The following is a 15939-nucleotide window of genomic DNA, read 5'->3' as shown; positions in this document are numbered from 1 at the left end:
GACTTTCTGCTGTTTCTTGCACCTCCAAGCAATTAGCGAATCTCCTAGGAACACACAAAAGCCAGTAGTTGAGATTCGATCATTTGGGTTTCCTCCCCAGTCAGTATCAGTATAAGCTAGTAAATCTAAGGAAGAGATTGAGGATAGGAATAGCCCTTTAGTCAAAGTATTTTTAATATATCGAATGATCCGGAGCACAGCACTCATATGCACAGATGTAGGAGCATGCTGAAATTGGCTTGCAGAGTGCACAGCATGAGCAATATCGGGCCTGGTGATAGTCAGATAGGTGAGGGAGCCTATGAGTTGCCTGTAGGGCGTAGGATCGTCCAACAGAACTCCATCCTCCAGTCGTAGTTTAGCATTGATAACCTCGGGAGTCTCCACCCTTTTATCATCTGAAATCCCAGATTTGGAACATATGTCGGCAGCAAGCTTCATCTGTGACAGTATATACCCTCGAGGAGAGTATGCAACTTCTATACCAAGAAAGTACCTGAGAAAACCCAGATCAGACATATCAAAATTATGTTTTAACATATTTTTAACTTTAAGAATACCGCTTTCATCATTGCCAGTGATGATCATATCATCAACATAAAGCAGAAGGATGATGATACTATTACCTGCATTTTTAACAAAAAGAGCAGTGTCAGTATAACATGAGCGAAATCCCAATTGTAACATGATAGCACTAAATCTATCATACCAAGCCTTAGGGGCTTGTTTAAGACCATATAAGGCTTTTAATAACCGAAGGGTTTGACCTTGGTTAACACTGATTCCCGGCGGAGGGTCCATATATACTTCTTCATTCAACTGACCATTAAGAAAGGCATTTTTAACATCTAATTGGAATATAGGCCATTTCTTGGATGATGCTACCGCAATTAACGTTCTAACGCTTGTCATGCGAGCCACGGGAGCAAAAGTCTCCTCATAATCGATGCCATATTCTTGTGAGTATCCCTTAGCAACTAATCTAGCTTTATAGCGCTCTAGGGAACCATCACTTTTTGTTTTGACTTTGTAGACCCATCGACATCCTATAGCTTTCTTATTTGGAGGAAGGTGAACTATTTCCCAAGTTTTAGCTTTATTTAAAGCATCTAGTTCAACTTTCATTGCTTCAACCCAATGAGGTATACTTTTTGCTTGATTATAATAGGAGGGTTCATAGTAAGAATGCAAGGCTATTAGACAAGCTCTATATTTAGGTGAAAGAGTTTCATATGAGACAAACCTATTAGGTGGAATTGATTCTCTAGAAGAACGCCTAAGGGAGGTTTCTTCTAGGGGTTCATTAAGCCGCAAGAATTTTTCTAAAGCACTAATAGGTTGGGCTTCCTCACGCCGAGTGTATACTTGGAGATTATCACCATTAGTTGGTGATACATCATCATCATGAGAATCATGAGTATTTTCTAAAATTTCCGGATGACTCAAAGAGTCATCATTTGAATCTTCTAAAAGATCATTGATAAACATATAATCAATTTCATTTGATTTTTCCAATATGTCAAATCCATTTTCATCTTCTAAAAAGGTTACATCTTTGGAGACAAATAACTTATTGTTTTTATGATCAAAGCATCTATAGCCTTTTTTATTTTCACCATATCCTAAAAATACACATTCTATTGCTTTAGGTGACAATTTATCTCTTTTATGTAAAAGAACAAAGCATTTACACCCAAAAATCCGAAGACGATTGTAGTCGGGTGTCATATTAAAAAGTTTTTCATAAGGAGAGATATTATTCAATTGTGAAGATGGCATCCTATTGATTAAATAGGTGGAGGTTAACACGGCTTCAGCCCAAAAATTTTTAGGAATATTTTTAGAAATGAGTAAGGATCTAGTGGTTTCCAAAATATGCCTATGTTTTCTTTCCGCTAGACCGTTTTGTTGAGGAGTTCTTGGGCAAGATTTTTGATGACAAATGCCATGTTTTAGATATGCTTGAAAATCATTTGATAAGTACTCTCCACCCGAATCGGATCTAAGAATGGATATTTGACTTTGAAATTGATTTTGAATTTTTGCATGGAATTCTTTGAAGAAGTTAAAAACTTCCGATTTAAAGTTAAGAAAATAAATCTATACATATCTAGTATAATCATCAATAAAAGTAACATAATATGAATAACCACCTTTAGATAGAACCGGAGATGGCCCCCAAACATCGGAATGCACCAATTCAAAAGGTCTTGTTGTCACAAAGGATCTAATAGGAAAAGGAGTAGACTTTATTTTGCCAAAAATGCAATCTTTGCAATTGATATCTTTTTCTTTACAAAACTTGTGTCCAAAAGGAAAAAGATACATTTTAGAGTAACTTGGATGTCCAAGCCTTTTATGCCAAGTTTCAATATTTTTGTCTTGGACATAAGTACAAAATGAGGTATTTGGAAGTATTAAATTATCCATAAAATAAAGGTCTCCCTTCCTATGGCCTTGCCCAATCCGCTTCCCGGACCGGAGATCCTGCACAAAGCACCCTTGGGATGAGAAAGATATTTCACATCCATGGTCGGCTATTTGAGAAACGGAAAAGAGATTAAGATTTAATTTTGGAACTATTCTAACTTTTGGAACAAGGAAATTTTGAACATTTTTAGAATCAAGAGTTCCAACACCATTTATTTTGAGAAAAGTTCCATCGGCCGTAGAGACACAAGACATTTTTGAATTGGTGTGCACATTGGTTAATGCATTTTCATGAGGGGTCATATGAAAAGAAGCTCCGGGATCTAAAATCCAAGAGTACGTACCGGGAGGTGATGATGAGGCAATGACGGCACCGGAGGTGGAAGAAGTGACCTTTAAAATTTGTTGAAGAGCCAAGGAGATTTGTCCAAGAGTGTCTTTGAGATCCCCGTTCTTGCCGTCATCTTCTTTGGTGGTGGATTCTTCAACGGAAGCCACCTTTGGCTTGAATGCCCCATTTAGCTTTGGGCAAACGGGTTTAATATGTCCCAGCTCATAACAATGGTGACATATAATCATTTTTCTTCCACCACTCCCTTGCTTACCAAAATGAGGTGGTTTGTATGTTTTAACATGATTGCCGGGTTTAGATACGGCAAGAACTTCCTCTATGCTTTTTCCCATGCTATGCCTAGTCTCTTCTTGAGTAATCTCGGCAATAGCTTCTTCTAAGGGAGGAAACGTGGATCTATGGAGAAGTGAGGATCTCACTTGTTCAAATTCGGGACGAAGCCCAAATAAAAATTGAAACAATCTATCTTGTTCCATTTGTTTTTATCTTAGAACCACATCCTCCATAGATACCCACTTAGGCTCTAAAAGAGCCAATTCATCCCACAAAGGGTTTAGAGCACTATAGTAATCTTGTATGCTCATGTCACCTTGTTTTGTGGTTCTTACTTTTTCTTGCAAGAAATAAGCTCTTGCAAGATCCTTTTGGGTAAACATACCCTTCATAAAGAACCAAGCTTCATTTGCCCGGCGGAATTTTGCAATATTTGCACATACCTTAAGTTCGACATTATTCATAAACCATGCTAGGATTTTTGCATGGTTGCTCTCCCAATCTTCCATTTGATGATTATAATCTTCAATGGCCTTGAGACGAGCATCGCCTTCAAGTGCTTTCTCTTGATCTCCTTCCATCTTTATGAGCTTAAGTTGGGGTTCCGGAACGGTTCCCATTACATAACCCCAAAGCTTCTTGCCTTTGAGATTATTCTCCATTGCGGATGCCCACATCATGTAATTTTTTCCATTGAGTTTGAATGATAGATCAATCTTGACTTCCATTGCTACACAAGGAAGATGTGAGAAAGAAAGGAAGTAGAGAAAGACAAGATTTTACCTTTAGAAGATCTTATGGCTCTGATACCATGTAATGAAATAAGCGGAAGTAACCAAGAATGCTAAAGCATTCACTATGTCCCACATGGACAAGTGCAACAAGCACAAGAGAGAAAATCCACTAAGGGATATACAAAGGGCCTTATAAAAAGGCTACACACATGAAAAATAATATCACTATTATTGAAGAGGAGCTCTCAAGAGCAATACAACATACATGGGGGGTTCCCCCTATTTATAAGAAGAGGAGACCAAAGGGGCTCCCAATAGAGTCGTTGGGAGCCCCCAACGGTCACATATGTGACCGTTAGGGGCCCCAACGACTCCATTGTGGGGCCCCTTTTCGGTATCCAAAAAATACAAAAATAAAATTAAAAAGAAAAATAAAAAATAGTGAAATACGAGAAACAAAATAAGTACCCCTATGGGGTACTTTGTGAAATGACCATAATACCCCTATCGGGTATTATGGTATTATTACATATGTTTTAACAGTCGATGGGTGTTCAAAGTCAAAACCAAGAGCGATGGATCTCTTGAGAGGTATAAAGCTCGCCTAGTAGCTAAAGGGTATAGTCAAGAATACGAGATTGACTATGAAGAGACATTTGCTCCAGTAGCTCGTATGGTTACTATCAGATGTCTCATCACCATTGCTTCCGTTAGAAAATGGAATATTTATCAAACGGATGTCAAAAATGTTTTTTTAAATGGTGACCTTAATGAAGAAGTATACATGGATGCTCCAGCTGATATGAAAATTTCTAAAAATAAAGTTCTTCGTCTTTGTAAAGCTCTTTATGGTATGAAACAAGCTCCCAAAGCTTGGCACGATAGGTTTAACAATGTAATGACTGAAAATGGATTTTCTTCATGTTATACTGACACTGTATTGTTTGTTAAGAAATCTGATGCAGGAATTGTTATATTACTGCTATATGTTGATGATATGTTGATAACATGAGATGATACTAAAGGAATCAAAAGTATTAAATTTATCATGACTTCAAAATTTGAGATGTTAGACTTAGGTTTTTTGACATATTTTTTGGTAATTGAGGTTGTTTATTCTCACAGAGGTTACTTTTTGTCTCAAACTAAACTTGCTTGTGAGATTCTTGACAGATCAGGAATCACAGATGACAAGGTCTGTGAAACTCCTGAAATAGTGGGTTCAAAGATGAAAATTGATGACAACATTCTTCTAAAAGATCTCACACCTTACAGGCAATTGGTTAGATCTCTAACGTATCTCAACATTACTAGGCCTGACATTTCTCATGCAGTACATGTTGCCAGTTAATTTCAATGTGCACCTAATTCAGTCTATATGAGCGCCATTCTTCGCATCATCATGTACATAAAGGGTACACTAAACAAGGGAGTATTTCTATCTTCTTCAGAATTAAGTTTAATTGCTTATACTGACTCTGATTGAGGAGGTGATCCAAATAACCGTCACTCCACCACTGGTTTTTGTATTTTTGTAGGTGAATCATTAATTTCTTGGAGATGCAAGAAGCAACAGAAAGTATCGCTTTCATCCACCGAAGCTGAGTATAGAACCATGACGTCTACCACCATAGAGATTATTTGGATTCACAGCTTGTTGGAAGATATGAATATTCAAGTTCAAGGGCCCACAAAATTATGTTGTGATAATAAAAGTGCAATCTACTTTTCCAAAAATCACACATTTCACGAGTGCACGAAGGATATCGAGATGGACTGCCACTATGTTTGTGAAGAATATTTAAGAAGAACCATTGACCTTTCTTACGTTACATCAGAATATCAACTAACAGACTTCTTCACCAAGGCGCTGTGCTCTCCAAGATTTCACTTCCTTCTTGGCAAATTGTCGGTTGTGTCACCCTAAGTTTGAGGGGGGGTGTTAAAATGTAGTCTCTTATATATATATATTTATATATACATAGAAAGATACATATATATATATATATATATATATATATATATATATATATATATATATATATATATATATATATATATATATATATATATATATATATATATATTTCAAAACCCGATAAGGGTATTTATGTAAATTCACATATTTTACGCATATTCTCATTTGAGAATATGTTGTATTTTGTTTTTTTATTCTTTTATTTCCTTGTATTTTTCTTTTTTGTTTTTTTGTTCTTTTCTTTTAATTATAGTTGATGTGACATGGGGGGACCCCAATACATAGGATGGAACACCCCTCCAACAGTTAGATTTCTAACCGTTGGAGGGGCTCCAACCTATGTATTGGAGCCCCCCCATGCCTCCAAGGTCTTATAAATAGGGGTGAACCCTTTTAGGTTTTTTATTGCTTTTGTAAGCCCCTTTTGGGATTTCATATATTGAAGATTATTTTTTTCATGCCTTTGTGCATGTGTATCCGTGCACTTGTGAGTATTCTCCTTTGTGCCTTAGTGCACTCTTTGTGTTTCAAGTTTTGTGTTTATACACAAAGTCTCTTTTTATAGAGACATTTACACAAATCAGATAAAAAAAATTGTATGCAGATCCACGACCATATACTGTAGTTGATCTTCACCACGACACCCGAAAACAACGACTGCCAGATTTGACCGTCACCCACTTCACGACATCATCACAACACCCAGACCTGTACCCACCAGGTCTAGTTGACAGAAACTCATGGTCTCATCACGACATTTAGATCTGATTACAGATCTCAGTCATGACTCTTGTCAGGCTACAGATCAGTTATCATATCTGCTCCACACGGTTCCTCAAAAAAACAAAACAAAACAGACACACCTCGGATCTGATGCCCTTCACGCGAGCTTTGGCGCAGAACCAGAAATCACACTCCCAAGGTCGATGGCTTTGATACCATGTAGTCAGCAAAAGTGAATAGAAGAATAAGAAACGGAAGAGAGAGAGAGGGAAGGACGTCAAAAATCTAATTAGGTCTAATCTCCTTTAGTTTAAATAGAGATTAGCCAAAAGAATAAATTTACATTTGGGTCCTTTCTTATTTATAAAATATCAAATCCAGCCTTAAGAATAAATAAACTCTAAGTTGACTAAAGTAGTCAACTTCTCTTAACAACAATTATTACATATGAACTCTTTCATATAAGTCTTTCAAAAAAGAAAAAAGGGTCAATTTAGATACATTTGGATGGCTTAATCTTTGATGCAATAAAGATACATCTTTTGCCTTCACAAAATTACAAAAAGAATCTTTAGGTAAAAAATCCATGTAGTAGAGATTCCTCCTCCTATGACCTTTCCTCAATCAGCTTTTCTGACTAGCGATCTTGCACTCAACATTTTTTTGATGAGAAGGAAACCTCATACCTATAATTCGAGATTTGCGAAACTGAAAATAAATTTAGATTGAGTTTTGAAACAACTCTAACTTTAGGAACTTGAAAATCTTTTGAAATGTTGGTGAATGTTTCAATACTTCTTATTTTCAAATTTTGTTCCATCAGTAGAAACACAAGAATTATAAAAGGATTTTGTGCATTCGGATAGAAGGGATTCTAAAGGAGTCATGTGAAAGGAGACACCAGAGTCAAGAATCCAAGAGAGCGTAGCTGGATGGGAAGAGGTAAAGACAACGGCACCAGAAGTAGAAGCGGAGGTGGAAGATGTCTTAAGGAATAGTTACAATGCTTCTATTAGATGCTGAGTAAAATCGTTAAGATCTTCTCCTTTTATGCTAGCATCCTCAATCTTTTTAGGAGTCTCTCCAATGGTGGTCACCATTTTGAGCTTAGGGCACTATGGTTTGATGTGTCCTAGCTCTTAGCAAAAGTAACAAATGATCTTCCTTCCTCCATTGTTATTTTTCCAGAATTGAGGTGGTTTATATGTTCTAACATTTTTGTTGGGTCTTGACACGACAAGAACCTCCTCACTTCCTTTAGATATGTCAAGTTGAGTCTCGGCTTAGTACACCTCGCCAAGAGCATCATCAAGAGAGGTGACATTAGTTCTATGCAAAATGTTGGGCGTAACTTGCTCAAACTCGGGTCTCAAGCCAAAAAGAAAGGTAAAAAAATGTTCTTTATCAAGTTGCTTTTGCCTTATTTCAATAGAGAGTCCTTCCTACTTAGGCTCAAACAATGATAACTCATCCCAAGGAGGTGAGAGAGTTACACTCATATCTCCTTGTTTAGTAGTTCTAATTTTCTCTTGAAGATAATATTGACGTGCCCAATCTTTTTGCACGAACATATTCTTAAGAAAAATCTAAGTCTCACATGTCTTTTTGAATTTAACTATATTTGCGGCAATCTTGAGTTCCATGCTATTGAGGAGACAGGAGAGAATTTGGGCATTTTCGGCTTCCCAATCTTTCACCTTAGTGTTGAATTCATTGAGTGCTTTCTCTCTTTCTTCATCACTAAGACCTTTAAATTTGATCACCGTCCTTTTTGGTGAGTATGAGTTGTGGTTTACATATGGTACCACTCACGTGCCCCCATAGCTTTTTGCCTTTGATATGATGCTTCATGGTTGTGGCTCATATTAAGTAGTTGGGGTCGTTTAGTGTGATCGCAATCACTGTTATGGATTTTTCTTTGCCCATCTTGATTGAGAGAAACAAGGCTTGTGAAGGATTCTTCTATTGCAACCATGTTCTTTGGAGAAGCTTTACACAATCCCAAGAGCCTTAAGCTCTTATACCATGTAATCAAAAGAGTGAAAGTACAATGGACAACCCAATAAGGATAAACAACAAACAAAAGAGGGCACACCTCCACGAAGGGACAATACAATCAAGTGAAGCACAATAAAAAGAACACAACAAAATCCACTATGGGCAAGCATAAGTCATAAAAAATATGGTCTTTCACTTAGAACATGCTTTAAAAGGCATTACAAAAATATGAGGAAGTGCCTTTAAATAGGCACTTGAGGACTCAAAGGTCGTTGGACCAGCCCCAACGACTATATTTATAGCAGTTGGGACTGGTCCAACGACTAGTTGGACCAGCACAACAGCTACATTAAAAAAGAAAATACAAAATAAAATAAAAAGTGCAGAAAAGGAAAAGGCAGGTCAGTCCCTAAAGGACTGACACCTATTACAAGGGGAAATAACTGAAATACCCCTGATGTGTATTTCAGTTTTCATAAAACAGAATATATATATATATATATATATATATATATATATATATATATATATATATATATACCTGTGTGTGTGTGTGTACAAGAACACACACTTATAATTTAACAATTTAACAACTATAACTTCCTCTGAGAGTATGGTATCTCCAGCCTACCAAAGTACTTGGATGATTATTTTCTTAAAGTATGGCCATATTTCATCTTTTCACTGATCTGTCTACTTTCTGTGGTGATTGTGCAATGGCAATTTGTAAGACCTATAGTAATTTGTGATATACCCTTTTCTATGTGCTTATTCAGCCAATGAGAAGAGTAATATGAGGTGCTCACATACTAATGCCTCAATTGCCCATTATCATCTCTCTTTTTTTCATTCCTAAAAAGACAGTTGTGAACTTTATTTTATTGCATTCTTTGTTTTGATGCAATTTTGTTTTTCTCAAGTCACTGATTGGACATGTAATCTGTAGAAGAGATGATCTTTGTTGATGTGAGTGCATATTATTGTGCAGGAGCTTGAACGAGAACGAGCTACTAGACTAGACCTAGAGAGGTCTGCCAACCTAAAAACATCCGTTGTATCTGATCACACTCCGGCTTCCAAGATTCCAAGCATGCTTTATTATGATAATGGTATACAAGTGTCCACTGTATTCACTTCCAACATGGGAGAGTTTTGCCCTAATCTTATTATTTGTGTTTTCCTTTACTTCTCAACAGGGACAGATATCTCTCTCCAGAAACATTCAAGTGCTGGAAGCCTGACCAGCATGGAAAACAGTTTTTTCCTACAGGCATCTTTGGACTCATCTGATAAGGTCACATCAGAGATAAGATACCTGGCAGAAACAACTACTTCACCATATTTTGGAAAGGGCATAACCCCAAGTGCAATTGAACATCTAGAAGCTATACTTCGTCAAAAGGATGGGGAACTTTCCTCTTACATATCTCGTTTGGTATGTTTTGCTTTTCATTTTGGATTAAGTTTTGATAGAAGGATTGTCAACAAACTTTCTTTCTTTTTTTCTAAGTTTGAAATAAGGGGTATAAGTCTGGTGCTGAACTCTGAATTATTCTCAATAGAAAGAAAGTGCCGGATCCCTCTTGTCAAAATAAATCCAATCATTTGAGAATATCACAATCAAATTAGTGAGATTTTCTTTTTCCAAAATGACAATGTCCCAGGCTTATATGTATATTTCAAATATCAATAGATTTGGGCAGGCCCCTATATTATCATTCAATAGGTCTTCTTATGTTGCCAAATTGAAGGTCTGACTGAGGTCATCAAATAGAAGGGATTGAGAGAAAAGGAACCAGATAGCATAGGAGATGAAAGTTAGGATAGATGAAAGGAAATTCTGGGCAGTTTCAGTAAAGATGGAATGAGATGCAAAAACATTGAGAATTTTTAGTTATACCATCCAGAATACTTCTGAAGGTCAGTAGCTTAGAGAACATCATTTGCTATCAAACTAGAGAGTTTATGACTGATATTTGTAGAACTGCTAGTGACGAGCTCTCTTTCTACATGTACTTGCTCCTGTTTTTGACAACTATTTCTTGATTTACATTTCTGGCTAGCTTTTGCCTAACAGTGGACCAGAAAATCATAATCTTGTTTGTCTGGGATGAATTAGGTTGACAGTGAATGCTAGTTCTTTTTGACATTAGGGGTTATAGATTGTGCTTTAGGGAAATGAATGAGTTTTGCAATCATGCAAATTTAGAATTTAAAATAGGTGTACTTTAATATTGATGGTTGTGCTGATCTTTCTATGTAATATTTCTTTTCTAATATTGTATAGTATGAGTGGATTCTAATGTTATCATGCTGTTAATTTTAGGCATCTTTGGAATCTATCCGTGACTCCCTTGCTGAAGAGCTGGTTAAAATGACTGCCCAGGTGAAATCCTGTCTAATTAATTGCACAAACCTATTTAGATCCTATTCAGAGTATTGGAGTAACTAGGTGTTTGTTCAGTGCGAAAAACTACACACAGAGGTTGCTGTTGTTCCCAGTTTAAAGGTGGAGCTTGAGGCATTGAGACGAAGGCATTCTGCAGCACTAGAACTTATGGGTGAACGTGATGAAGAGGTATTGTCTATGCTTCATTTATTATCTGCATTAGCTTTGCAATCCTTGTCATATTACACGTTGGCAGCTTAATGCATATACATGGAGCAAAGCATGCTATGCAGCTTTTTGACGTTTTTTAATATAATGAATTTAATAAGTTGGATATTTTCATTCTGCAGTTGGAGGAACTTCATGCTGACATATTTGATTTGAAGGAAATGTATAGGGAGCAAATAGACCTTCTTGTAAATAAGGTACAGATTGTAGTCTCTATAATGTATTCATTGAAATCTCCATCAGAAATAAGTCTAACCGAACAGGACAAGCCATTTTGTGTTGTTTTTATGCATTCATTCTTTACTTTGTAATCCGTACAAGTTCCTTTTGGTATTTTCTTCACCAAAGCAAATGGTTTGGGTATTCTTTTTACCCACTCTATCTTTGAAAGTTCTTTTGCTGCTTTAATTTTTGAAGAACCTTCAATGCACCTGGTCTTTGTCTAACTGGATGGATTCCTTGAAATGCAACAGATCCAGACAATGAGTTCTTCTGTTGGCTCCGGTTGAGTTGGATGTTTCTGCATTTTGTGCTTCGATTAAAGGTTGATATTTGCATCATGAGGTGACCTCATTGATTCTTTTGCCTTTCGTTTCTTTTTTTTTTCTTGCCATTTTAAACCATTGTCTTCAGCAGGTGATACTCTTTAGTACTTTGAAAAAGCTTTTGCAGGGTTTCTTCATTTTTCATTGTAGCATTTCAATTTCTGAATGTTTGTATAAATAACTAGAAAAAATTGCCATATTAAAGCTGAACCATACTCATCAGGGATATCACCCTGCATTTACCATGTAGGCATCTTACTGTAACATTGATTGTCTTTCAATGTTGTGTTTAATCACCACATCTTTATAATCTAGAGTTACTGATAATCTGAATATTAGTCCCTGTTTGGATGATGGAGGTCAAAATCTGATTTTCTTTTTGTTTGGATGACCAAAAACATGAAAAAACAGGTTTTTGGTTTTCAAAAAACTTAGAAAAGTAAAAAAATGGAAAAAAATAGACTGGCCATTTTCCAGTCACCCACTGGCCTGAAAAGCCAGTTTGAAACTGTTCATGCTGGATATGACCAACCCAGTCATTTTCTGGCCATGTGGGTGGCCAGAAAATGCCCCAAAACAGAGTTTTTTATAAAAAGAAAAAGAAACATCTCCAGCGATTTTCCGGCCAGCCACCAGCTGAAAAATGGCTGGGATGGTTCCTGCCTGACCATTTCTGGCCGTTAGGTGGCCAGAAAATCACTTAAGAACATAAGATTTAAAAAAAAGGCCATTTTCTGGCCACCTGCCGGATGGAAAACGGCCATGATGGTACTGTTCAAACCAGACAGTACCGTCTGAACAGATTCCGACCATTGCCCAGCCAGAGGGTGGTTGGATGTGATGCCTATGGTGGGCTGGTGGGAAATGATGGCCACGAAGAAAGGTGTGGGGGAGGGGAAAGGACTGCCAGAACTAGGGGGTGCAAACGGGTTGGATTGGGCTGGATCCTGCCAGATCTTTAAATTGTAGATCCAAATCTGGATTTGAATTTGAATCAGATCCTATGAGGTTTGATTGAATCCGAATCTGAAATATAAGTACCTATAATGGATCTGAAAAAAAAATAGAACAAAACAAGTTATTTATATGTAAAAAATGCATTCGGGTTGCATTTTGATTCGGATAAACTCCAGATCTGACTTAAATGCTTATTTGAATCCGATCCAAATCCAAAAGTGATCCGATTGAACAGATTTGAATCTACTTTTGCATTTTATTTAAAAGATCCATATCTGAATAAACATGTCGGACTCGGAGCCAGAACCTGGTTTTCCTCTTGTAATTTGGTTTCACTGAAAACCAGGTTTTCAGTGTCATCTAAACTGGGCCTTAGATGTTGGGGTTGTTTGAGTTTTGTGGTGCAGGCGGGGTGTGGTGAGGCTTAAGCCACCAGTTTTTTCACTTGTCATATTTCCATGTTAAAGAATCAAGTCTGCTCTAATCATGCGTTCTTTCATCAATGTATCCACAATGACCACAATGGGAGTTTTTACTCATATCAAGTGCCTTTCCTACTGGTCTTCCTTTAACCTTCAGAAATTGTGGATGGTCGTTCCACTTGACAATCACAATGTTTGGAAGCCGGAAAAAATCTCATGGGAAAAGAAAACCTTGCTTATGAAATATTATATTGATTTGATCAGAGTGAGAAACTGAGTCCATCTTTGAGATGGGAAAAAAGTTCCTGTCAAAATCAGGGCAAGATAGAATATTTTTCCTTTAAAAAATCTTTTATTGTTTGGAATGAAATGAAAGTTGTCATTTCTGGCTTACATTGTTCCTAGCATTTTCCTTTTCTGACTTGCATTTTTCTCAGAATTTTACCGTTTCCAAACATGCCCTTGGGCTAGTACATCTTGCCACGCTGGCCCAATGAATAACAGGTCATTCATGAATACCTACATATTTTTTAAAGCTATTTCAAATTTGAATAGCACTATCGGTATTGCAACTATTGCCTTGTTGATGCATTGCTCAATGCATGTTGCATGTGACTGCTCAAATGGCATTTTGCACTTGGTCACTACACTTATAGGGGCGGGAAAACTATAAAAAGTTGCTCCTAATCTTAGTGGTTGGCCAAGGAACATCACTAGTTACGTTGGTAGTTCACTCTGACAATCCCTTTGTATACAATTGTGTTGGGTTCATCCCCTATGTTACCCTTATTGGTGTAGATCAATCTTGGACCTACATGAAAATTCTATTGAAACCAATGTTGTCACAAGTGAATCGTTCTGTATCGGCCCAAAAATACTAATAAATTATTACGTATCAATCATAACATGACACATGTTACAACCATTAAAATAATTAAAAATAATAATTTTTAGTATTTTTTACATTTATTAAAAATGGTGTTTCGATTTTATCGGCCCAGGCCGATACACACCGATACTGATGACATTGATTGAAACTACAACTTATCCAAGAAAAGCAAGAAACAACAAGGAAATTGCAAGAAAGCAAGAAACAATTAAAATAAACTAGAAAGTAAAAGAAAAGAGAATAATTGATTTCATATCTAATTCAACTACTTATCCACAGAGGTCCCTCATCTATAAATAAGTGCGGTTACTTATCCTAAAAACATGGAATAAGCATAATGATATAATATTTTAAAACAAATATCCAAATGTCAAAATAAAAATATTAAAAAATATGAAACATATCTTGATGAGCTTTTTTTAAACTTGATTCTTCTGCTCTACTCTTGCATCATTCACTCAGGTTGAAGAAGACTTGCCCTCAAGTCTGAATTTCTTTTGTGTTTCTTTAAATTTCATTCCACCTTGTAGGTTATGGGTCCACAATATGAAACTAAACTACTACACTCTCTAAACACAAAAGGGCTAGTGTTGAACCTAATAAAAGATGCATGATAAAGTCATGAATATTCTTTTCAAACCATCTATGTTCAATTGAGATACCTCAAAAGTGAAACGGGTCAAATGGATCTGGATCATATGATTGAGACAAAATATGAATCCATTCTAAAAAACCCTCATCCATATATAACTGTGGAAGCCTATATTGATCTAATTCCACAGGTCAAAGGTTTGGGGCAAGCTTGGCATAGGCAAGAGGGGTTTATGTTGGTTTTGGCTTTGGATAGTGGGTAGGATATAGGAAAGTTTACATTGGGATAGGTTCTAAAAAGGTATTATCTAATTGGGTTTGAGTAAAATTTTGGATCTAAAATGATACGTATTTGTTGACCTACATAAATTACTTTATCTCGATCTATGTTGGATCTTTGTTCATTTTTTCGCTCTCACGATCCTTATGTAACTCGAACCACCACATCTTGGCTACCAAATGAAGTTGAGTAGACACCAAGATGACTGCAAAAATGTGAGAACTAGTGATGCTCGAGCAAGTCATCCATCACATGGGTTCATTCAATGACGTTAATTGGACCTTGATAGCCTAAGAACTCTGTAAGACCCAACTTGATTGCAAATGCCTTAATGTTGCATACAACTTCAATTTTGGGTGAGTTTGATGAGTTTGGGTCAAAAGTTTAAGTTTGATTTTGTTTAGGGTCCAAAAGAGAGGTGTTCTGAATCGGGTTGGAATCCAAAATAGTATAGAATGGGTTAGGCAGGTGCTGGAACCAGTTTTAGTTACATGAACCTGTTGATTAAAGTGGCTCAAAAGAGATATTAGGGATTTGGATTGAGCCTAAGCTGTTCGGTTGGACTCATCGCAGTGAAGTCATTTGGGAAAAAGAAAGGATAAAGTGAGTGAAAAGATCAGGTGCAATATGATTTTACAAATATTTGTGCATTAAGCACCTGATCACCCTCCATCTTTGGGACAGGGCCTGTCAGGTGTGGGATATTGATGGAGGTGCTTTAAGGCACAAAATTTTGTGCAATCATATTGCACCCGATCCGGACTCGGAGTGATGGTTAGGGTTTGCAACCCCACCTATCCACTTTCATCGGCCACGGGAAGCAGCGGCGGCCAGGCATGCTGACGATCAGTGCTGGTCGGCGGTGACTCGCTGACTGAAAATTTTCCGGTCGGCAGCGCATTATGGGTGGCTGGTTGGGAGGAGAATGAAGAGATAATGGAAGAGGACGGTGGTTGGCAAGTGTGTGGAGAAGGATAAGAGGAAGATGATGGGGGAAGGTTTTGGCGAGATGTGGAGGCCGATTGAAGGGAAATCAGGTGGCCGCCAAGGGTTCCGCCGTCCATCCTTGGCCGACGATCAGTCACTGGCCATGATGTCACGGCTGGTGGCAGTTCCCTTCTCCACAGAATTTGGGTAGGGAATATAAGCA

At 37.1% G+C, this 15939-nt stretch overlaps 1 protein-coding gene across 1 annotated transcript in view; it reads left to right on the top strand.

Moving 5' to 3' along the window:
- Nucleotides 1-11977, top strand: part of LOC149828794 (golgin candidate 5-like) — a 99345-nt gene extending 87368 nt beyond the window's left edge. Inside the window, exons 14-19 of the mRNA XM_090017731.1 lie at nucleotides 9477-9597; nucleotides 9685-9923; nucleotides 10815-10874; nucleotides 10953-11066; nucleotides 11228-11302; nucleotides 11579-11977. Of these exons, the coding sequence (XP_089873857.1) occupies nucleotides 9477-9597; nucleotides 9685-9923; nucleotides 10815-10874; nucleotides 10953-11066; nucleotides 11228-11302; nucleotides 11579-11614 (645 nt within the window). The 3' untranslated portion in view covers nucleotides 11615-11977. The remainder of the gene's footprint in view (nucleotides 1-9476; nucleotides 9598-9684; nucleotides 9924-10814; nucleotides 10875-10952; nucleotides 11067-11227; nucleotides 11303-11578) is intronic.
- Nucleotides 11978-15939: the final 3962 nt, after the last annotated feature.

This window comes from Nuphar pumila, chromosome 9 (genome assembly GCF_984573655.1).
Source record: "Nuphar pumila chromosome 9, dmNupPumi1.hap1.1, whole genome shotgun sequence".
Classification (NCBI taxonomy): domain Eukaryota; kingdom Viridiplantae; phylum Streptophyta; class Magnoliopsida; order Nymphaeales; family Nymphaeaceae; genus Nuphar; species Nuphar pumila.
This window is presented reverse-complemented; position numbering and strand designations above follow the sequence as displayed.